The 24,684-nt window shown below is 37.9% G+C and overlaps 1 protein-coding gene across 1 annotated transcript; it reads right to left on the bottom strand.

Annotated features, from left to right (window-relative positions):
• Window positions 1-556: 556 nt before the first annotated feature.
• tbl3 (transducin beta like 3) lies at window positions 557-24,684 on the bottom strand. The gene is made up of 23 exons (XM_017456365.3): window positions 24,493-24,684; window positions 24,266-24,317; window positions 24,073-24,168; window positions 23,877-23,924; window positions 23,623-23,764; window positions 23,457-23,541; window positions 23,144-23,314; window positions 22,154-22,229; window positions 21,907-22,003; window positions 18,741-18,952; window positions 17,079-17,220; window positions 16,772-16,830; window positions 16,531-16,637; window positions 15,271-15,406; window positions 14,301-14,531; window positions 14,077-14,147; window positions 13,066-13,222; window positions 12,601-12,659; window positions 12,036-12,139; window positions 6,561-6,632; window positions 5,911-6,069; window positions 4,637-4,730; window positions 557-1,203 (listed from the first exon to the last, which is right to left on the bottom strand). Exons 1-23 carry the CDS (start codon window positions 24,522-24,524, stop codon window positions 867-869), a joined length of 2,739 nt encoding a protein of 912 aa, XP_017311854.1. The 5' UTR covers window positions 24,525-24,684; the 3' UTR covers window positions 557-866.

Below are 24,684 nucleotides of genomic sequence, written 5' to 3'. Positions count from 1 at the left end.
ACAGCATTTTTATACCCCCCAATAAACTCTGACGGGTTTATTTTCACTGTCTTGCTGACACAATACGTGTCTTGCTTCACTGACAGTGACAGCTCTTTGGACTTCATATTGAGAGTTTACAGTTAGACCCTTTATCTGCTTACTCATTAAGTGCAATAATAAGGGAATAACACACCTGGCCATAGAACGGCTGAGCAACCATTTGTCCACTCAAAAGCTTCTGGTCCCTTAAACATTTACATCCCGATTTAGAAATTAAATTATATCTGAAAGTATGTCTTTCTTTTTTTTTTTTATTCATTATTGAATTTAAACTCCAATAAACTGTGGTAGACACCTAAAATAATCACTTTGTGAGTGTCCAAATAATTATGGACCCGACTATGTTTTGCTGGTCTGCTATGTAATCAGATTTCTCTTATCCCCTTAGGACAGCGCAGGATGATGTGGATGCCACTGATCTTCCCCGTGAAGTTGCTTGACAGAAATGATTAGTCTGATTTACAGATCCATCTGGGACACAAAGTGATTTTTCTATACAAAAGCACACAAGGGATCTTATGTGTAATATTTCATCTTATTTAACAATAAAAAAAGGCCTTCTTAAACCAGTGAATTTATTTTAAATCCTCAATGACTGACAACAAAGGGCACAAGTTATTAATATTATTTTTTCTATTTGGATCATGATATAAAAAAGGTAAAGCATGTCCTTTATAGTAGTACATACAATTAGACGACATACTGCTTAATACTAGCTGTCGACAGAGAGACCTGGTTCCTGCTTGCTCTCGTTCAACACAGCCACACCATTCAGTACTGTATACAGAGAACGTGACATTTTTATACCTTAGTGATCAGAATGATCAACTTGTATTGGTCAGAATACAGGATGTGGCCACTGCAGCCTTGGCAGGAGCAACTGTGGAAATGTCCACATCATCATCATCATCTGAGCTCTCATCACTGGATACATGACCCCTGTTTTTGACCCCATTCATCCCCCTTTCATTGGTGCTGACACCTTTCATGGCACTGACACTGTCATTGTCCTCTGAGTTTTCTTCACTACTGTCTACTTCCTCCACATCACCATCATCGACGTTCTCCCGGTGTCTACCCAGTTTCTCCTGCCCTGGCTTCTGGTCAAGTATGAATATGTCGTGAGGACTGGTGTCCATCTCTTCTCCCTGCAGTTCCCCACTGCAGAAAAAGTTATCAGATTGTTATAAAATCATGTCAAGAGTCAATACACATGTACTGTTTCAGTCAAAAGGATAAATTTTAAATCTTGACAAAAATTGTAATGGGTGATTGTGATTCCATGATCTGGTGCTTCGTGGGTGCCTTGTAGCTCTTAAAAATTTAACTTTGCGTAAATTTTCTCATTTTTCCACAATGCTTCCTTGCTGACAATGGCTACATTGTGTTCTTAACTCATTAATAGGTTAGAGATTTTGAATCATCGATTTAACAAATACAACATGTGGTTAAAAAGCATCCATGGTAAAGCCATAAAGGACATTCGATGATTTACTTAAAATTTCAAAATGACCTTAGTCAATATCACTGAAAATAAAAATAGTACCAGACATCATTTTCTTAATAAATAAGTGACCAAGTATAATATTTTTGTCTCATTCGTTTAACTGGGTTCTCTTTATCTACTTTTAGGACTTCTGTGAAAATCTGATTATGTTTATTTATATGGAAATATAGAAAATTCTACCACTGCAAGCATAATATCAGTGAGACACAAATAGCACCCCAATCATAGAATCACTTAAACAATACATGGAAAAACCAGTGGATCTTCAATCTTGTGCATTTTGTGTGCTAATGTTGCCAAAAATTGCAAAGACTTCGGGCAGAGTATATTAAATACATCTTTCAGCTATAAAATCTAAACTGACGGCATACGTCAAAGTGAACACAAAATAAGGAGTAATATCTTAAACAAAAAACCCCGAACAACAAATAACAAGGATCCAAAATAAGCAAAACTATACAAATGCAAAGAACATTTGAAGAAATCTTTCATATAAACACTAGAAATCTAAGATAAAACAATGCACTCAGATAAACTGATTTCCTGGTCTACCTGATTATGTGCATGATACGGAGTACTAGTACTGAAACAATAAGTCTCGTGTGACAGCGTGACCTTTCGTTCCAGTGTGGAATGCACAATGTTCAGAATCTGCTTCGCATATGAAGAAAACAGCTGAACAAAAAAAGCAGGAGGGTTTGCAATTAAAAGTTGTCATGTGTGCTTGTTGATAAAATCTTTCTGTTGATTTTGAAGGATTAATAGATGCTGCAGAAACCCCTTCTACAATAAGTGTATGTATGAGGCGTCACGGCGTATGGTTAGAGGGCTACCTCATGGTTGACTTGTGAAAATTATTTATTTATTTTTTTACCTGTCCAAGTTCCTTAATTAAATGGTTCTCATGCCTTTTTGTGTCTGAATGAATTTCATTTGGACTGCCCTAAAATCATACTACAGCTACCTCTGTTTCTCCATTGTGGCCACATGTTCATCGAGCCGATGGCTGAATCTCATGCTGATATTTAGTACAACCTTTGCTCATGTGATATTGCTTAAATGTGTGTATATACACAAGGATTTATGGTAACCACCTGGTGCTGAGGGGAAAAAAGCTGTCAAATGTACACATTGCTGAGTAATCCACTACTAGGGTTGTCAAAAGTACTGGTACTTCAGTGCCAAGTTGGTACTAAAAAAAGAAAAAGAAAAAAAAGAAAGAAAGAAAAAAAAAGACAAAAAGAAAAAAAGAAAAGAAAAAAGTTGACAGTACCAGATTTTCATAAGTATCAGTAGTACAGAGTACGGGGTCAACCCAGTACTGACGCGCTGTCTGATAGGTAGTCAGTCAGGAACTTTTCATGGGTGTACCGTGCAACAAGAAAACATGGCAAATGGCCCCCCTGCTGCTGCAGTGGCCCCAAACCCACAAAAGCTTGAGGACAAGAAAGGTGCAAAGAGCCACATCTGGAAATACTTTGGATTTGAGGAGGATCACAAAGGGAACATCATAATTAACCAAAAACCTATTAAAGCACCTTAATGACTGACACCCGGATTCATTCAAGGAGTTCAAGCAGGTAAGCTTCAAATTATGGTAGCGGTTGCATTATATATATTGTAGCATAGTTTAAATCCAGTGTATTATTGCAAAAAAACATCATTGTTTTTGCTTACTTAATGGTTAGCATATGTACGTTCAATGCTAATACGGTCAAGAGCCCTTATTAAACATTTAATGCATTAACTCTTATTAGGGTAAAATAAATGGGAGGACATGATGGGGTTTACTAATTTTACACACAAGAGACTTTTTTGATTACCTATATATCTGAAATTTGTGTGTTAGAAAATAATAGATGTGTGGCTAGCCCTGTTTATGTCTTTAAAGCGTCATGAAACACCGAACTACATTTCCTGAGATTTTTAACAGAGGTGTTCATATCGCACATCATAAGAGACAATCTTAGCACCCATTAATTTTAATTGTAGTTGAAAATTGGTTAATTTTTAGCTTTTTTCCGCTATTTCCGTCGTCCGGGTTAAAATCTCATCATGTCACACGTCACAGGCAGTGACATGGCAATGTACTGTAGTACACTGGTGTTGGTGTCTCAATTATTCATGAGCCATATTCTTATCCTATGAGAAGATGCTGTCTCTTAATTATTCATGACAGCACGTGGTGCTTTCCTACAGATGTAGATGATGAGAGAGGTGTTCAAATGGGTCGCAAGTGTTTGTTTCAGTGGTGTAAGAGTCCTAGCGTTTTCTCGGGAGAGCTATGAGAATTGGAGAAAGGTGAACTTCAGAATTTGCTCATGAAAGCAAGGATGTGGTTGGTACCAAGTCCCGAGGACTTTTCCATCCCTTCAAATGAGGTACGTGTCTAATTTTTAACCATAATATAAAGCTCTGCAGGCCATCGCGTACAAAACCATGCAGTCTGCCTTGAAGGGAAGAGCCTTCGACTTTTTATTCGTGAAAAGATCAAGCCTATCAGCTAACTACCATTCCGACATTTCTCCCATCCGCGCTGCCTTTTGTTTTGTTTCCGCCATAGTCACAAAAGCGGCTAATGGTTCAAATAGATAGGGCAGAGGACCTGCACTGCTATCTATTGTGTCTCCATTTAGCCCTGGGGATTCAGGAGGAGAGAAGTCCTCCGCCTCATCTTCAAACTTTTTGTCACTATCCAACTTTATGATGAGTGTTCTGAAGGCTCACCCCCTCGTCCTCACCTGCCTTTCCCTGCCATGCCCACGCCCACTCCCCCTCCCGCCTTCACACACGCCCATTTAAGCTGCATTTTTCAAAAACATTGAGAAGTAGACTTGAGCTGAAAGACGGAGGTTTCATGACCCTTTAATATCAGTCAGTCAGAAAAACATTTCTACTCTTGGCTGGATAACTCTAATAGCTTTAATAAGCCCTTTAAATATAAGCAGAAACACAAAGTTTGGACTAAAGAAAAAGTATAATAATAAAAGTATATAATAAGGGTATAATAAAACAGATCCAGATTAGTGTGAAAGATCTTGAATAAGTCTGGAAAATCCAGTTAAATTCATGTTCTGCTCTGCTCACCTGTCTTTGCTTCCCGTCACTCGCATCTTCTGCCACATGTAATCCAAGAACATGGAGGCCTGGAGCAGACGGCCAATCCTCTGCATGTGTCTCTCTACAAAGGCAAAGCCATGACGATCAAAAATGGTCTGCAAATTATTAACCCTTTACATGACATTTCATGACATAACATTATAATACTGTATCCCCTACATGTTTACGCCTTACTAAAGTGCTTTGCCAGAACCTACTTAAAAAAATAGCAATTTGTTTCAGATTCCACAATCGAGCACTATCATTCCATCTGTTATTTTAAACTGTACCATAATTCTCTCTGAATTCTCATTTCTTGTTAGTCAGAAAGGGTTTAACTTTGACACAGCTGCAAGGCAAATCAAAGGGTTGAACATTATACGTTACTTCTAACATGTTTTATAGAGATGCCAATGTAATTAAAGTGTGAACAAAAATAGGTTTTAAAAACATTATTGAACAAAGATAAAGAACAATGTTTAATAAGTTACTTTGGTAAGAGGTTTTTCTAAGGAGAATGTTTAACATTTATTGAAGGAGACTCCGGTGTCTGTGGAACTCATTTGTAAAACTGTTTTTGGTGTGGTTATTTATTTCAAGACACAAAATAAATAGAAGATTGTACAGGAACAGCTGTTTATGGCTGTTTGAGAGTAAGCAATAACAGACCAACACCTTTTTCAAAACTTTATTAACTACGTAAATTGCAGTTGTAATCGACAGATAATTTAGAAATAGAATAAATGAAAAAGAATCTAAATCTAAACTGGTAATATTAATATTACTTATGCAACTACTAATAATCTTTATCATGTTCATTTTGAGATTATAATATTACATTAAATTATAAAATATTCTAATATAAAACGTATAAAATCAAATATAGATTATATATATATATATATATATATATATATATATATATATATATATATATATATATATATATATATATATAGTGCACAATAAGTATATGCTGTAAAACTAAATGTGGACACTGTACCAGACTGCTCCGTACAGCAGAAAAGGCGGCGTCATCTGAGGTCACTGAGGTTTAAGCTACTAAAACCACCATTTCACCAAACAAGACATGGATGTGAATCAGGAGTCAAACTTTTACAGGAATTTATGGATTTTTATAATCAGTCCTTGCTGGAATCTTACACTTTAATGGTTGCTTGAGTTAGGGTGTTTTCATGTGTAAAAAGGAAATTATATATGGACAATTTGAACAGCATGTTCACACCACAAAGTTTACTAACCAGTGTAAGGGATGAGGCCCTCTAGATGAGTGCGCACTCCCTGGAACTGCAGCAGGTCGTCTGGGCTCAGGTGAGTCAGCAGAACCTGTAACACTGCCTGGGCACTCAGACAGCTCCGTGCATTTGTGTTCCACACCACACAGTATCGCAGCAGAGACTCTAAACATACAAGCACACGACTGATTTACTGGATGATTTCCTATAAACCTGAACATAATCACTGTCAGGTTCACATTTACCTTAATGTCCTGCTCTACTCAAACCTGAACAGAAATGTTCACAAGCAAAAATAAAACAGACTTCCCCCCTAAAATTCACGTTATGATTTTAGTCACATGATCGTGAACTCAATTGTTTTTTACCATAATTACTTGACATCAGGAAGATCAAAATGCCAACAGAAAAAAAAGTGAACTGAGAATTTTAATTAATTAATTAATTAATTAATTAATTAATTAAAGAGAGAGCCTGGGTCAATGCTTTCAAGGGGGAATAGAATAAACAAGGGTTAGACAATTTTACTGTGACTCGTAATACAAATATAACAGTACTATAATAATAAATCACGGTTGTTTTTATAATTTTTAATGACATTATTGAAATGAATGATGTTCTATACTGAAATACAGTGATTGGTGCTGAGCGCTCACCTTTCTGGTCCTGCCTTAGCCTAAGGATGGTTTTCTGCAGATGCTGTCCAGCCCCTTCCTCTTGCTGGATTTCTGCCAACACAGAAATCATTAGCAACATCAGAACATGTGTGTGATGGAAACCATTTATTAACAATTTAACAGTTGTCATCATTAAAGATAAATAGATTACACTTTAAGCACCACTAGATAAAAAAATAGCTATTTTCAAGGTTTTCCAGTACTTAAATTTTAAAGTACTTCAAGCACCTTGTACAAGCACAAATTACAGGAGTGGAACACTCCTTTTGGTCTTCTGCTGCTTTAGCCCATCCAGCCTCAAAGTTTGTTGTGTTGAGCTTTCGGACATGTTTTTCTGCTCACTTCTTTTGTAAAGAGTGGTTATTTGAGTTAGAGTGCCTTGGCAGGGTTCTCAAGTAACACCTTTGTGTTGGAGACACAGCTTCAAATATGTACTTTATAAAAAGACTTTATAAACTGATATATTCAATTCTAAATGTTACCGTAAAAGTATTTTTTTTTACAAGGATAACAATTTAATATTATGAAATTATTACGTGTGTTTTATGAGTTTATGAATGCAGCTGTAATCCTATTTTATGTACGGCTTCTTTCATAATGACCAATGCAATAAAAAAACTGGGACAGGTAAACATGCCTTTACATAAGACACGTTAAAATAGCAGGTGACTGTTTTCATTCCTGTAGCGTAAAAATTCTTCTTAGACGAGTATGACTCAACAAGCAAGACAGCTGTTAAACCTGTTGAGTCGGTCAAAGAAACTTACCCAAATATGCCAAGTGGAAAAAAGCCATTTAGTGTTATAACACACCTTCCACACATGGACTCCAGCACGTACACATGCAGACATGGCGACTACGTAAGCAGCATGGTTCGTACCCTCCTGCATATAAAAACTTTGTACAGTAGATGGGATAAAGCTTACTGCAATACCTACTCTGACCACTTCCTCTAATATAGCCCAAGGTAAATAGTGAAGGTTGTTGGGTTAGGGCTACATCATTGTGTATCTTGTGAAAACAGCAGAAACAGTGCCAGCAGTACCAACGTAGATGCTATATAAAGCCATTATGCCAATCATGTTACAACAGTGTATTTTACAGAGAGTATGGCTGCCATGCGTGCAGCACATTACTCGTTCATAAGACGTTCGTGATGGCAACCAGTTATTAACAACAATTTAACAGCAACAGCTGTCATCATTAAAGAGAAACCACTCAAACCACTATAACTGCAACAAAAGTGTTGGCTGAATTCCAAGCTGACTGAATTTCTGACTGTGAGGTGTTATTTCGCCATCTCTGAGTATTTTCCTGAACAGTGTCAACGTGCTCATTGTAAAGTTGTCAGCCAGTGACAAAGCGAGGGATCCACTAGTGCAAATGAGACAAAGTTTCATAATGAGCTCTGAAATGCCCATTTTTATTCATTTATTACCCCTTTTTTAGTCCATGGAAGACAAGATGAAGATTTTAAATACGGAAAAAATAAGATCTACATTTCCCTATAATTGAGATCGAACACACATGTATACTGTGCCTACATTTCAGTCTTGCCTGGTTCTCATTAAGGTCCTGCTTTTTTGACAACTTCAAGATTTCATACTGCTTTGACCAATCTGATCCAACTAATGGACTTATTAACATCCTTACTGAGACATTGTGTGTATGTTTGACAAGGAAAAGACCAATGTGCAGGGCAGTGCCTCTCCAAGACTAAGGCTGGGAACCACTGTGGTACACGAGTGAGCACAGTGGTTCACGTTGTGTAGTTTTGATTGAACTTTTTTAACCTCCACCAAATAAAAACTTGCATGGATGGGTATTGAGATTGTCGATTTCAAACACCAAGATCAACACACACACACACACACACACAGATATTTTGAGTATGATGGATAGTGAGTTAATATTACTAATAAAGACTAACTATATTATTAATCATTAAATTCAACAATTAAAATGTTATATAAATAATTAATTATTCAACAAATCTTTTATTTGCTTAGCTCCTGCTTAACCCCTAGCTCACGCCCACATTTTTTGTCAGTGCGTCTGTCTCACTCCACAGCAGTTTCCTAGAAATGACAACACAAACTTTTATTTTCATTTCCTCTCACTGTCAACTGTAGTTGAAGTTTCACTTGAAATTAAAACTTACATAATAATTAACAGGGTTACTTATTTCTACATGTACTTAATCAAGACAATGAATTTCTGTTAAGTCATGGCATTCCAGTGTCTTTAAAACGGGGTTCGTATAAATGCTTCATAATGAAATTCCAGGACTTTCCAAGCACTATTTGTTTTCGTCTTCAAGGACGATACAAGAAATGTCATTCAAACATATTCTTGATTTTCTTCTTTTTAAATTCCAAAATACAACAACAATAATAATAATAATAATAATAATGCACAATAAATGTTTATATGGTCCCGTTTTGCTTCATCTTCACCATAAAGTCAATATGCAGGGTGTCCCAAAAGTCCCCATACATAGGGGGATTAACATTTTTTTTTGAGCAAAATGTCCACATTCACTGTATTTTAATACAGTCAAATTCCCAACAAAGCGGTTCTCATTTACATATTGTTCTGTTTCTGTTGACAGACAGAATGAGTATGAAATAATGACTGAAATGGCTCTTGGCATTGGCTCCCAGTGAAATCTTGCATTGATTATAAAATACTATTATTAACCTATAAAGCACTAAATGGCCTCACAGTACCTAAGTGACCTTTTGGTTTTCTATGATCCGCCATGCCTACTTAGATCAAAAGATGCAGGCTATTTGACGGTACCTCGAATAGCGAAGGCTACAGCAGCCTTCTCTTATAGAGCCCCACAGTTATGGAACATCACAGGGAACCTGGGAACCCAGGGAGCATCGGGCAGGGGGCCAGTCCAACACACTCACACACCCATTCATACACTATGGACGCTTTAGACATGCCAATCAGCCTACCATAATAATGCATTATTACCATGCATCTTTGGTCTGGGGGAGGAAACCAGAGTACCCGGAGGAAACCCCCGCAGCACGGGGAGAACATGCAAACTCTGCATACACATAGCCCCGGTGGGACTCGAACCCCGAACCCTGGTTAATAAGTGTTTGGGACTCAAACACAGTCTCAGTGTTTAAGTCTAGGCTTAAAATATATTTGTTTACTCAAGCCTACCCTGACTAGACTTTCTGTTATGCTAAGCACAGTCCTAATAATCTTTTGTCTCCCTCTCTCCTTCTGTCGAGCCACACAATTTTATGGAGATACTAGAGATCCTGATCCTTTCTGCTCTCCGGACCTGCATAAGCCGTTTCAGATGCCCTACCTCTGTATGGATTTGCACTTTTAATATCTGTATACCGTGTTTATATATTTCTGTAAAGCTGCTTTGAGACAATGTCTATTGTAAAAAGTGCTATACAAATAAAACCGAATTGAATTGAAACACAGCCCATTATGACAACATGTTAACCAGCAGTCACTTCCAAGCTGCTGCACTGTACTACTAAAAGCGGTCCCTCTCTGCCCCTCACAGAACAGAGGGGCCGCAAAGAGAGGTATATATGCGGCGGGAAAGCAGAACCTCGTGCTCGCGGGGCAGTACTGGCGATTCTCTTCTATGGAAAGTAGCTAAGGTTGCCCAAACAGTCACTAGATTTGTTGCCAGGGGCCTTTTTTGGGGGGGGCTGGGGGGATACAATCGCTCTAAACAGGTCTGAGAAGTGGACCGGAGCGGTCTCTGTATAAATGAGCGAGTGAATAGCGGGAGGAGGGGAAGGGCTGAAGTGAGGTGTCATATTTTAAGTGAAAAGATTATTTTCGATAGAACACGAATACAATCACTTTAAAAAGTTATTTAGTCATTTTGTTTTCATTTACATTTTATACTTCAAGCACCACTAGATAAAAAATAGCTATTTTCAAGGTTTTCCAGTACTTACATTTCAAAAGGCCACCTTCAAGTACTTCAAGCACCATGTACAAACCGTGTAAAAACGTATTAAACCTATAGTGTTTTGAATTCCTCGACATACGACTGATCCAGATTACTTCAATCAAAGATTTGTCTCAAATAAATAAATAAATAAATAAAAACATTCCATCTGATTGTATTTGTAATAAATTTAATCTAGCACAAATTACAGGAGTGGAACACTCCTTTTGGTCTTCTGCTGCTTTAGCCCATCCAGCCTCAAAGTTTGTTGTGTTGAGCATTCTGACATGTTTTTCTGCTCACTTCTTTTGTAAAGAGTGGTTATTTGAGTTATAGTGCCTTGGCAGGGCTCTCAAGTAACACCTTTGTGTTGGAAACCCAGCTTCAAATATGTACTTTATAAAAGACTTTATAAACTGACATTTTAAAAATTTGAAATTTTTTCTCAAAAGAATTTTTTTTCTTTTACAAGGATAACAATTTGTTATTATGCAATTATTACACATGTTATATATGTTCTGTGAATGCAGCTGTAATCCTATATTATGAATGGCTTCTTTTATAATGACCAATGCAATAAAAAAACTGGGACAGGTAAATATGCCTTTACATAAGACACTTAAATAACAGGTGACAGTTTCCATTCCTGAAGCACAAAAATTCTTCTTAGACGAGTATGACTCAACAAGCAAGACAGCTGTTAAACCTGTTGAGTTGGTCAAAGAAACTTACCCAAATATGCTAACTATGTAAGCATCGTGGTTCGTACTCTCCTGCGTATCTTTTTTTTCTTTCTACAACTGCAGGACTAAAAACTTTGTACAGTAGATGGGATAAAGCTTACTGGAATACCTACTTTGACCACTTCCTCTGATAGTGCCCAAAGTAAATAAATAGTGAAGGTTGTTGGGTTTGGGCTACATCATTGTGTATCTGGCAAAACAGCAGAAACAGTGCCAGTGGTACCAACGTAGATGGTATTCAATTCAATTCAATTTTATTTGTATAGCGCTTTTTACAACAGACATTGTCTCAAAGCAGCTTTACAGAAAAGGTATATAAAGCCATTATGCCAATCTTGTTACAACAGTGGCAAGTACATTACAGACAGTATGGCTGCCATGCTTGCAGCACATTGTCTGAAGGATTGCTTCAGACTTTGACATTTCTGTTTATGTTGGAATTATACTAAATGTTTTGGATGTGCATAATCTCGCCGAATTATCAAGATATCGAGCTCACGTATGGGGAAGAGGGTAGATAGTGATTTCCTCAGAGGAATGCAGCATGGGTAGCAGTGTGGTTGGCTGGCTTTATCCTCACTGGTTAGAGGGTCCCGTATGATAAGGGAGAGCTGGCTAGTGTGTGGGAATTTGCAGGTGACTAAATTGATGAGAACATAAGTAAAAATCCAAAACAAACACAAATACAACCCTGGGCTGAGACAGGCTACGTAGTCCGATTTCTGCAGTAGCTATGTAGTCTTAGTCTGTAAGGGCTGATGACTGTACCTTTGATGACTCGAAGCACAGTTTGAGGTTGATCCAGTGAAATGGCTATGCCCAGAGCCTTCAAAAAGTTCTTCTCATGAAGCAGATTGGACAACTCCTGCTGCCTGAAATGAAGAGTTAACCCATATAATACAATGCTGCTTATCAAAGACACCAAAAAACAAACAAACAAACAAACAAACAAACAAAAACAACAAAAAAATACAAGTTTGAGGGAGAGAACTCCTTCATAACTCCTTTGAACCACAGATGAGAACAGATGTCTTAAATATGTTAGGGTAAACACAGTTGCATAATTGTTCAGTTGCACAGAAGTGAGTCCACTGGCACTCCATTAACCTGAACTACCTGTGCCAAACGTCAACTCATATTGCAGTGTGTAATGTAACTCCAGCCTAACACTGGCTTGCGAAACAGCTCTAGCAATCAGTGCTATGGATACTCCTGAATGGCTAGCAACTACTAGCTACAGTATCATTCTAAGGATACAGGATATTTTACATACAGTACTTCACATTGTTCTGACTGTAACATGAGCACAGTGAAGACCATAGAGGAACCTTACTTCAGAATCTGATCCTCTTGCTTCGCCTGCTCCTCTGCTAGCTCTTCCTCTGTGACATCCTGGAAGGAGAAGACAGACACATGAGGGAAATCACTTATTTTCCACTGGTTTGTATTCAAGCACATATTTAGCTCATAATTCTTTTTAGTTACATTATGTTAATTGCTTCTTTTGAGCCTTGTTAACATGATCTGTCCACCTTTTTGTTGTCTAAAATTCCCTTTAAACAACATTACCTACAAAGAAATAATACAAACTAAAGCCCTAGTCCAAGACCAAAGTGCTGCGACACCGTATAAATGTCTCCTTGTCTCCTATATTAATTAACTTTATTCAGTAGTTAGTCAGTAATCCAGTTCCTGTGTTAATGCATGTCTCTGTCTTTTGCCCAGCGTTAAACTTGACCACAGCAACACCTCAATTAACTTAACGCAGTGGTACAAAAAACGCCCTGGATGATCAGACCTTCCACACTGTGATGTTGGAGTCAGCAGATCCGGTCACTATAAGGTCATCGCTGCTGTTGCCATGCAGAGCCCACACTTTGTCCTGGTGTGCATCAAAGGTCTTCACACACTCATTGGTCTTAATGGTCCAGAGCTTCACAAGGCCGTCAGAACCGCTACAGTACAACAGAGGACAGAGATAAAGACAATTATCCAGTCAGTCAATCATGTGGCAGCAGCTCAATGCATAAAATCATGCTGTTAGCGCAAGAGCTTCATGTAACATTCACATAAAACATCAGAATGGGGAAAAAGTGTGATCTCAGTGATGTTGACCATGGCATGGCTCTTGGATTCAGACAGGCTGATTGGAATATTTCAGAAACTGGCATTCAGTCTCTAGAGTTTACATAGAATTATGCATGCAGCATATGAGCAGCAGTTCTGTTAATGTCAGAGGTCTGAGAGGAATGGCCAGACTGATTCAAGTTGACAGAAAGAGTACAGAGTACAGTAACTTAAATAGCCACCCCTTATAACCATGGTGAGCAGAAAAGTCAAGAACAGGAATCTACGGTTTCGGTGGGCGCAGATTTGCCAAAATTGGACAAACCAGCTTATCTGGAATAAACGTCATTCAACATTCTGAAATTTGATGTGAATATTTACTGAAGCTCTTGACCTGTATCTGCAGGATTTTGTGTGTTGTGCTGCTGCCACATGACTGGTCAATTGGATAATTACATCCATGCGGAGGTTCAGATTCCTATTAATCTGGCTGCTGAGTGTACATGGGGGCATGGCAAAAAACCCCCCAAAAAACACCAAACCGTTTTTGAGCAATTTATTATACTGATAAACATGTGAGCTGTGATCATAAGGTGGTGTTGTAAGAGAAATCAGATAAGACATCTTCCACTTAGCTGCCAAAGATTTTTCTATTGTCATGTGTGTGTCTGGGGGTGTGTATGCGTGTGTAGGTGTTTTCCATTATTAGCATTATTAATAGTGGCTGAAACGTGTGGCTTACCCAGAAACTATCTGAGTGCCTCGGCTGACAAATATTATCTTCAGCACAGAGGCATCGTGTCCTTCAAACGTCTGCAGAAAATAAGATTAGAATCGACAACATTTAACCTTTATGACGAACATGAAGAGCTACAGACATGTATTCCAAACAAACATTTTCCCCCACTTTTTATCAGCTTCATTGTAAACCGCTAAACCGCCACCTACGTGATCCATGTGAAATACCTTGAGGCAACTAAAATCTTGAAGGCCCCAGAGCTTGATTGCACCATCAGCTGAGGCACTGGCCAGCACTTGGTCCACAGGGGAAAACTGCACACACCAGATGCCTCTGCGATGACCTCGAAACACCCCGAGCAGACTCATGTCAGTCAGAGACCACAGCTTGGCAGTGCGGTCCTGAGAACCAGAAGCTAGCAGCTTATCGTTGGGCGAGACAGCCACGCTGTTTACATCCTAAAAACAACAAATGCATCACAACTTATGAAATGTCTGATAAGAGCTTTCGAATGAGTTATGGTTCTGCACATATACAGATAAGGAACGAATAAAAGACAGCAGATCAATCACATGAATGCACTAAACAACCCTATAAATGTTTTATAAGATTTTACCACACTTTATACTGCAGAGATTATTCTAATATTTTGAGATACTGGATTTTTGATTTCCCTGAGCTTTAATCATTAACATTAAACAAAAAAAAGCTTGAAATATTTCACTTTATGTGTAATGAACCTAGAATATATGAACGTTCCACTTTTTTAATTAAATTACGGAAAAAAAACTAACTTTTCCACGATATAAAATATATATATTTTTTTAGATGCACCTGTATAGTATATGCTTTTAACTGATGAAACCAGATAAGGATCATATTAGTTTGCCTGTTATTGTTTTGATAAGCTATTTAAGCATAAACAATCGTTCACTCAAGCTGGTTTTAAAATACAAGTGAAGTAAATTCTTCAGCAGCAATAAACTTGTGTAATTTAAGGTCATGTTTTCTTTAAACGTGAACAAAGCATTCATTTTCAGTTTGAGACACAAAGGCCTGCCTGATACTTGACACTATTTCCTTCTTACCAAGGAAATTTTCCTCCATGAAATAAAAAAGCAAATGGTCCGCAAATGCATTACTGAGGAACTCACACGCTGAGTTATAACAAAGAAAGCATTCAAAACAATGACTCACTTTATCATGGGCCTTCTCAGTGTTCCGAGCAGTAAGCAGTGCTGGCTCGACGCCCAGACCAGGAAGAATATCAGGCAGATCCCATATTTTAATAGTGCAGTCCTGACTTCCAGACACCAGGAAGGCCTTCTTTAACCTACACACATACAAAGATATTGAGCAGGAAGTGCTACAACAAGGCTGTTAAAACATTATTCAGCTTCACCTTTCCCTTATCATCTTATCATAAAATACATTTCCACAGCACTGGATTCTGTCACTTCAATTACAGAAAAACTGATAAGCTTTTGCTTTTATCATCTGATCCTCATGATTGCAGTTGATGTGAATCATCACTGGGAAATTAACAGGAAAGATATGAGTAAAAAGAGTGTAATAGTGGAGCCACCCACAGTTCCTATTTAATTAAGGGGTTAAGACGAGCATATGCCTCATGTGTCAAAATCAACGATGCAACAAAAAAAAAAGAACCAATAGCAACACATCTCTTCATTTAAGACTCTAGTTTTAATATCCGTTTTCTATTTTAAAATACTACGCTATGAATACTTAGCGACTAGATGAAGCATTTTTATTGTCGGTGCTTCCACTTACAAGCCTTTTAAAACCAAAATAGTGTTTACAATGAACTCAGAAAACAAATTATTGTATAAAAGAAATGTACTCAAAAAACTTACTCAAAACTTACTCAATTTGCTCAAATTCCAGTTTCAAGTCTAAATTATATATAACTTGGACCATTTTGGCAAGTGACATGGGTGCATTATGTAAGAATGTTATGTCCCGAAGTGCTTATTCCTCTTATAACCACAGCAATTATCCAACAATTTAATTTAATTTTTTACATTTTTGTCATTAATTAAAGTATGATGAATCATATTTTATCTGTTTATAGTTACGTATAATGGTGAGTTAGTGTCAGTTATATTAATATGTCATAGCAGCTACAAACCGTTGTTCCCTAACAACCCTCTCTTTTTTTCTCTCGACATGTTACTGAGAAACGGCAAAGCACAAAATCCTGTCCTGAAAACTCTACCAAAGTGGAAAACTTACTGACTGTTACAAAGCAGTGATGCCCAAGACTCCCATAAATGTTAAATAAATGCCTCTTTAAGAACACTTTAAAAGTATAAACTATATTATAGATTTAACACCATTCAGCACTTTAATAACTACACTTCTTCATATATTTATACTCTGGCCTTTCTTCAATGTGAGAGAGCTGCTCATCTATTGAAATAAGCTTTCATATGTGACCTTGAGCAGGAAATGGAGCCCACAGCGTTGGAGTGGCCATGGCCCTGAGCCACACACTGTACATGACCAGTCACAGGGTCCATCGTCCAAACCCGCACAGAATTATCCTGTACAGACAAACAAACGGACACCTTTAGAGAGGGAGTTTCTCTGTAGCAACTTCCAAAACACCTCTGTATTCGGAATTGTTTATTTAATCTCATCACTCAGGGGATAAACTGGAGGAAAAAAATCCCCTCACCTTGGCACAGCTTGCAAACATGCAATGTTTTCTGAACACGTCCAGTGACAGAACAGTGTCTACAAAAAAAAAAAATCAGGTCATTGGAATTTGCAAAGAAGAATTTGAAAAGGAGGAGAAATACACACAGCTTTGCTGAAATGACTTTGCTGATTGACTATACGCATGAATCTAGATTTACCACTGTGGCTTCACTTTCAGATAGTAAACATCATGCACACGTATACAACCGTCCTGATCACAGGAGGTACGTGACTCAAAACAAACCCACAGCTTGCTGAAGTGCCACCTACTGGCCGTTACTAACCTGTGTGTCCGTAGAGAATTTGGCAGCTGTTGGTGGCCAGCTCAAACACCTTGAGCTGAGAGCTGTTTGTCGCCACTACTATGTGACTGTCCTCTTTTCCCAGGAACCTCACATCCAGGATGTCATCATTATAGCCCACAAACTACAGAAAGCACAAAACAGACAATAAAAGCATGAGACTTTTTGTTTTAAAACAGTGGTCCTACAATATTATATTACATTACATTATATTATCCATACCGCTTATCCTACACAGGGTCGTGGTGGAACCTGTCCCAGGGAACTCAGGGCACAATGAGGGGGACACCCTGGATGGGGTGCCAACCCATTGCAAGACATAAACGCACACACTCACACACCCGCTCAAACACGACAGAACATTTGGAAATGCCAATCAGCTTTCAGCACATGTCTTTGGACTGGGGAAGGAAACCAGAGTATCTGGAGGAAACCCAAAAAGCACGGGGAGAAGGTGCAAGCTCTGCGGAGACAGGGTGGAGGAAGGATTCGAACCCCCGACCGTGGAGGTGCTAACCACCAAGCCACTGGGCTATATTACATTACATCAAATGGTCTACACTTATATAGTGCTTTTATCCAAAGCGATTTACACTATGTCTCATTCACCCATTCACACGCACTCTCACACACCAATGGTAGTAGAGCTGCCATGCAAGGCGCTAACTTGCCATCGGGAGCAACTTTGTGTTCAGTGTCTTGCACAAGGACACTTCGGTATGTGGAGTCATGTGTTCCAGGAATCGAACCGCCAACCCTACGAATAGTGGACAACCTGCTCCACCACCTGAGCAACAGCCGCCCATGTAATAATTACATATTACATCATATGCAATGGTGAGTTAAGCAGGGGAAACTAAGGCTGAATCTAAAACTAATTTTCCCTTCACCTGAATTATATAAAAATCGGTATTATAACTTAATAAATATACATCTACAAGGGAGAACAAATCACTAGCATGGGAACTTGGGACAAGTTAGTTCAGTAGGCTGCTCATTTAGTGCTTTTTCATCAGTGTTTTTTCTCATATCCAGCACCTAGTGAAAAAGAAATACTGCACACTGTATGCAAGCTGAAATGTAATGCATTTGCACATGTGTGATGCACTACTGAGGATGCATTTTTGACAAGAGACAAATCCTAATCAGCTACACTGCAAGCACAAAACGGTCATCCAGCTGTGCTAAGCAGAGGCATAGCTGGGGGGGATTTAAGGTTTGAACCCTTTCTTAAATATATGATAACAGCTCCAGAACAGTTTAATAACAGTTTGTGGCTGGTAGCACAGTCATGGCAATGTAACAACTTTCATAAAAGGTCAATGAAGCCATCGTTACAATTTCATTTTATCAGCTACCACCTGACTATAGTGAGAAACAGCCAATAAGAATCATGCATGTTTTCTGCAGTGACAGCAGATGAGGTTTACAGCAAGCGGTGAAAATGTTATTTCATTTTTATGTTATTAATATGGCAGGACTGGTTGACGGTAGACTGTGTGATCACCACTCCTACTATGGTGTCTAGCATCCACATAAATTGACAAGCATGCCAAACTTCTCAATTTAATCGCACAGGCAATGCTGTGAATCCAAGTGTCTAGGAGAAGATGTGAGATGGGTTTGTGAGTAATCGGTGCTCACCTGCTGCTGCACAGTGAGACAGGGCAGTTGATAGAGCAGGATGTTGTGCTCAGCGGTGACTGTAGCCAGGTGGTTGCAAAGAGGCAGGTAGAGGCAGTACTGCAAGCTAAGAGGATCCCCGTCTTCCTGTGTGGACTGGGACACCGCAGTGTTCGGTAGTGTCTGTGTGAACACGCACCGTGCCGAGCTCGACTCCCATACCCTCAGCACACCTAGCAAACACGAGGAGGCAATTTGTGCTCCCATATGCACTGGACAGTATTGCACAGGAGCCTGATCACAATAATAATACCACATTGAAAGCCTCAAACAAGAGAGCCGATCACTATGTTATGTCTACATAGCAACAAAGCGGTTTCTTAAAATGATTGAATGAATAAACTATATGAAGCACACTAGGTAGTTTCATAACGGCAGCTACCAATTGTTGTCATTAAAATAAGATTAATGTTAAATAAAAACATCATAGAAACTAGTCCTGTCACGATAACTGCATTTTGTCAGACGATATACTGTCCCAGAAATAATTGCAATACACGATATTATTGTCATTTTAAGACCATTTTATGCAACTGATATATTCATACATTTATAAATTTGAATTTTCACTTAAATATGTCCAAAATTCAACTTCTAAAAACATTATTTCAATTAGGGGAACAGCTGATTAAAAATAAATAAATAAATAAACAAACAAACAAACAAATAAATAAGACAGTCCACAACAGGGTGAAACAAATAAATACAAAGTGAACAGCACCCTGTTATATTGTTTATTGCAAAAAAAAAAAAAAAAAAAAAAACCCTGACTGTTAAAGTCCATTTATTTTTAAACTAAAGTGTATAAAATTATAAAATCTAAAGATTTAATCTAGGCTCTCAGGCCACTTCTGTTTTTAGTAATAGTTTTTGTCTTATGACGAAAATAATTTACATTTAGACTTAATTAAAATTAAGTTTTAATTTATTTTAAAATAAATTAAAACTTAAATAGTCAATATTTCATCATCATATTTATTCGTTTTAGTCAATTGGACTCAATTCAAGTCAATTGCTTCAATTTGTAGTCAACTGCATTTTAGTTGATGAGAAGATGCCCAATTTAAACCAAATATTCACACGTTTTATATATTAACGTAAACACGTATCAGCATAAACATGTGAAAACTTTGTTTTCCTTGTTGTGAAAACCTGATCCCCTGAAATAATAACATTACAATGAGTTTACTACTGTAACGCAATACTGTGAATGAATTCTTTATGCTCTAGTTATACATTGTGCATGTTTGAGTGCGTTGTTACAGAAAGAGCATATTCACAGCGTGGCTTACCATTCGTCCACTTGCGAATTCACGTTATTTTGTGCAGGAGCAAGTTGTAATATTAGGTTTGAGATGTGTTTATGTCTGATTAATCTCATGTGTATAGGATGCGTTTGGGAGAGTTAAATAACCATCTAGTAAAGTGCTTCTGTTTACTGCTGTTCAGCTTCAGCTCACGCAGCTTAAGTGGCTCAATCCCTGATATTATCGACCATGACTGGATTATTTGGAACACTAGAACTTCTTTCTAGATTTTCTTCTTCACAAAGATGTGTTAGAGCATTTTTAATATCTTGTGTGTAATTATTTTTTCAACAGTATGTTTTAGGGATGCACCGAAATGAAAATTCTTGGCCGAAGCCGAATACGTTTTTTCGTGTTTTTTCCATTTATTTTACCATTTTTTTTCACCATTGCATAAATTAAATAGTCAAAATGTGCTTTTTACTATTTTGTCTTGCTTTTCAAAGAAAAAAAGCAATTACAAAAACTACAATTTCAAAATATTTAACACTGAACATTTTTTTTCATTCCAGCAGGGATAGGCTACCAACAAGGCACAATAAAACTTTAAATAAATAAATGAGTCAAATAAAAATATTTTGATGTGGTCATCTTTGAGTCCCCATTGAATAGCCGATGTAAGGCCTATAAGTGACTGCTGAAAGAATGGAACACTCTGAAGCCTACAACAAAAACGTGCATTAAAAAGTGCGCAAAAAATGGTTCTATTGGGTTCTATACGGCTGATTATATTGGGGATATATACCGCTCGCGTCCCTGTACACCTCGCGGAGTATTATAGTGGATATAGTATAGTTAGATACGTTGTTAATGTTATGTACCGTGATAGATTTACTTAGTTTAAACTATAGATTAGTTCATTTAGTCCCCGCTGGTTGTTCCGCTCCCAGTCCATAGTACTAGTTCATGTTTCTTGTTTTGTGTTTTGACCCTGTTTTCTGTGACTACGTTTTTTGGATCACGATTTGGATTTGTCTGCCTGCCCTTAAATAAATACGTCTTTACCTGCTTCCGTACTCTACTCCCTTACGTCTCGCGACGTGACGGAATACTCTGGAACAGAAACAAATCAAACGCACGTCTCCACAGTAAACAAAGTCACGGTTGTCAACATCCGAAGAGCATGCGCTCGTGCACGTAGTACGTGCATGCGCACGCCCCCTCATCGCTCCGAACGCACTGCAGGAAGTGGAGGTCATGAAATTCGCACGTCTCACTCTGGTTGCTAGGCTATTTGGTCGCGTCATCAAACGTCATTGTTCGGTCAAATTTATTCGGCCTTTCCACTTATTAATAATTTCGGTTGCCGAACATTCGGTGCATCCCTAGAATGTTTTAATTAAAATCAGTGCTAGTGCTTGCTACACATCTTAAATTTGAATGCACAGTTTTTGCATCCAAATGTACAATTTTATCTTAAATGCTACATTCGAATTTTAATTGGACAGCCCTAGAGCAGACGAGAAAACAGAAGCAACATGAATGTCTAAAACGTTGGTGATATTCATTATTATGTAAACAAACACGCATGTAAAAAACAATAAGCAATATCAAGGTCAGCAAAAATGATTGAGGTCATGTCCAAATATCGCACAATAAGTCGATAACATAATTATCATGACAAGCCTAATAGAAACACTCAGCAGTGATGAGTGTATAAAGACATATGTACCGTATTTTCTGTGCAAACCGTAACATTTCTACACACAGCATGGTAGACTGGGTATTCAAACATTTATCAAGTACTTTATTTAAACCAGGAAATAAGTCACTAAACAGTAAGGTGAGTCAGTATTTTACAAAAGAAGAGAGGTGTCTACCTTTACTCCCAGCGGTGACAAAGTGTAGCTCTTTGCTTTTCACACCAAGTTTAGAGTAATCCCCATTTTCTGGGAGAATGACTACTCCCTCCACAGCCTAAAAACAGAAAGCACACAGACAAATGACAGATCTCCATTTCCACTCCATTTACAACTATCCAAGCAAAAACAAACTTACACTAACAGTATGAAAAAAATAAATGTGTGTATAATATACAATGTACAGATTTCTGGAGCAGAGTCGTACCTCATACACAGCGACAGTTCTCTTCACTTTCCTCTCTTTCAGATCCCACACAGTGCAGATTTTGTCTCGGCCAGAGCTGGAATCAAAACACAGCATCACAATTTGGCTTAGATTTTCACAACAAAGGGAAAAGTTCATAAAGGATTAAAATAAAAGCATCAACAGTAAACCTATGAATAAATATATTTTTTCAAAAATGTAAGGTGACAATGAAAATAGTCTATACCAGTTACAATACATTTTATATACCATTAGTATAAAATAAGTGCTTTTTTCAACATTTATTATCGCCAGAAAATCAAGTTATCACATGCGGTAGTAATGTTATTTGTAATATACGGGTGATTACCACAAACAACGGGTTTGACATATTTCAAGAATGGAATATGTCCCCATAAAAGCACTGTATCTACCAATTAACTACCCTAGATAGCTTAGAATATTAGATTTTTTTTTATCATCAGGAATAAAGATGCAGCCACCATTAAAGTGTGACGTCACATCAGCAACCAGTGTATGTCCCCAAAACAACCAAGCTTTTATGATTAGTTGTACTGCAACCTTGGAATATTGGCAATGAGAAATTTTCAATTCAAAATGAATCATAAATCTCATTCACTCACTAACAAGACAAACTGTTCAGCAGCACTGGCATCTAGGTTTGTTTTTCTTGCTTTTTATCAACCAATGTCCTGATTGGTCAGGAGGTTTAAAAAAAAAAAAAAAAAAAAAAAAAACCAATTGATATCATTTAGAACTTTTTTGAATAGCCAAATGTAGGCAACTTAAACTTTAGAAGCGGTGTCACTTTCCATAGCATTACATGTAAAATGTGCACTAGAGGATGAAAAAAAAACCCAAAACAAACATAAGGTATGAAAGCATCCTTATGATACCGCAATAACTTTCCATTATTTTTTTCTCCCAGTACAGTGAAACATGCTGGAATATTCACTTAACCTTAAATTGCCAACATTCCCTTCAGTGTACCTGATCAGAGTTTGGCCATCGAGAGAAAAAGCCAGTGAGGTAACCGTGCTGAAGTGGCTCTCCAGAATGCAGACGCACTTGCTGGTGCGCAGGTCCCAAATACGGATTCCACACTCCATAGAGGAAGAGAAGAGTTGCAGCAGGCTGATGTCTGGATGGAACTGCACCAAACTGAACCAAGCAAAAAAAAAAATTTTTTTTAAATATATTTTCAAGATTTAGTAATAAAAAGAACAGCACCTACATATAGAACTTTTAGCATATATATTATTGAAAGCTTCTCAGTCAGAAGAATTTGTGCTCCATTACTTACTGGACAACGCCAGACGAGCCTTTTAGATTGTGTGTGCAGTACTGCTTGAGTACATCCCACAGCTTTATAGTGCCATCACAACCCCCTATAAAAACACATGAGGTTTATATTTGCCTTTACTGGGACAACTGTGTATATCCTGCAGGAAGATTAAACCATGTCCTACCAGTTGCCAAGAGAGTAGAGGTGCAGTCGAACGTCATGCTGGCCACAGGCATGTTGTGAATCGCCCTCCATGAGCGAGTGCACTTCTCTTGCTTCCAGTCCCACTGCTTCAGAAGCAGGGCCCTGCTGGCAGTCACCAGTATCTGCAAAAATATACAAACACAGCAATCTTACTGCTCATCTCTTGAGAAACATGGTTTGTTAATAGAAAGTTATAGAAAAGGAATCTGAATGACAGAAGGGGGAATCAACAACCTCATCATCAGGGCTGAGAGAGAACGAGGTGATGTCCTCCTGATCATCCTAGATAGAAAAAACAGAATGAACTATAATGTATTCATGTGTATCTATAGACCACAGGTTCCCATCCATGGTTCTGGAGTACCCCCTGTCTTGTAAATGTTAGGAAGAGGGTTGGAAACCTCTATAAAAGAGTGTTGTACACATTTACCTGTTCAATACTGTGAACAATTTTGCCAGTGAAAATCTGCAAAATGTTGACTCGTGGCCCAGACGTGCAAAAGATGTACTTTTCATCATGGCTTATCTTCATGTGAGGTGAGGAAAACAAAATAACACATAAAAAGATTGATTAATCGTCGTTTAATCACAGCTGCACCAGCTATAGTAGTACACTTATTTACCTGTACTTTCCCTCCCTTGTAGAACGGCTCGATTTTGCTGGAGACAGTATAGCTAAAAGCAGATAGAGTTTAGTGTTAAATTCAAGCAACACATGTGATTGATCAGCTTGTGAAAAGCTTTGCTACCTTAACTAGCTATATGGCCAGAGATTTAGCTACACCATCTTACCATACAAATACATACGTATATCTAACATCATTTGCTTAAGAGGAAGTATTAAACTTACTTTGTTTTAAACCGCAGAGTGTTGGCTGCCATGGCCACACCTTTTCAGACCTTTTGTGAGAAAGTGTATTTATTTATTTGCTTGTTTAAAGTTACAGAATTACAATTTCAACGGAGCACATTCTCCCTCGCGCAGTATACATGTGTTCAGAAGGGGCAGCGTCGCACAAATATGACGTCACACAAATACAAA

Source organism: Ictalurus punctatus, chromosome 2 (assembly GCF_001660625.3).
Source record: "Ictalurus punctatus breed USDA103 chromosome 2, Coco_2.0, whole genome shotgun sequence".
Classification (NCBI taxonomy): domain Eukaryota; kingdom Metazoa; phylum Chordata; class Actinopteri; order Siluriformes; family Ictaluridae; genus Ictalurus; species Ictalurus punctatus.
This window is presented reverse-complemented; position numbering and strand designations above follow the sequence as displayed.

Bases quoted from the DNA above. Each gene is read 5' to 3' on its own strand.
- tbl3 (XM_017456365.3), bottom strand. From the start codon at position 24,524: ATGGCAGCCAACACTCTGCGGTTTAAAACAAA. The intron at 14,532-15,270 runs GTGAGTCATTGT...TGTTGTTTTTAG, and splicing joins CTGAGAAGGCCCATGATAAA to GATGTAAACAGCGTGGCTGT. The intron at 12,140-12,600 runs GTAAGGTTCCTC...TCTTCATTTCAG, and splicing joins CAAGAGGATCAGATTCTGAA to GCAGCAGGAGTTGTCCAATC.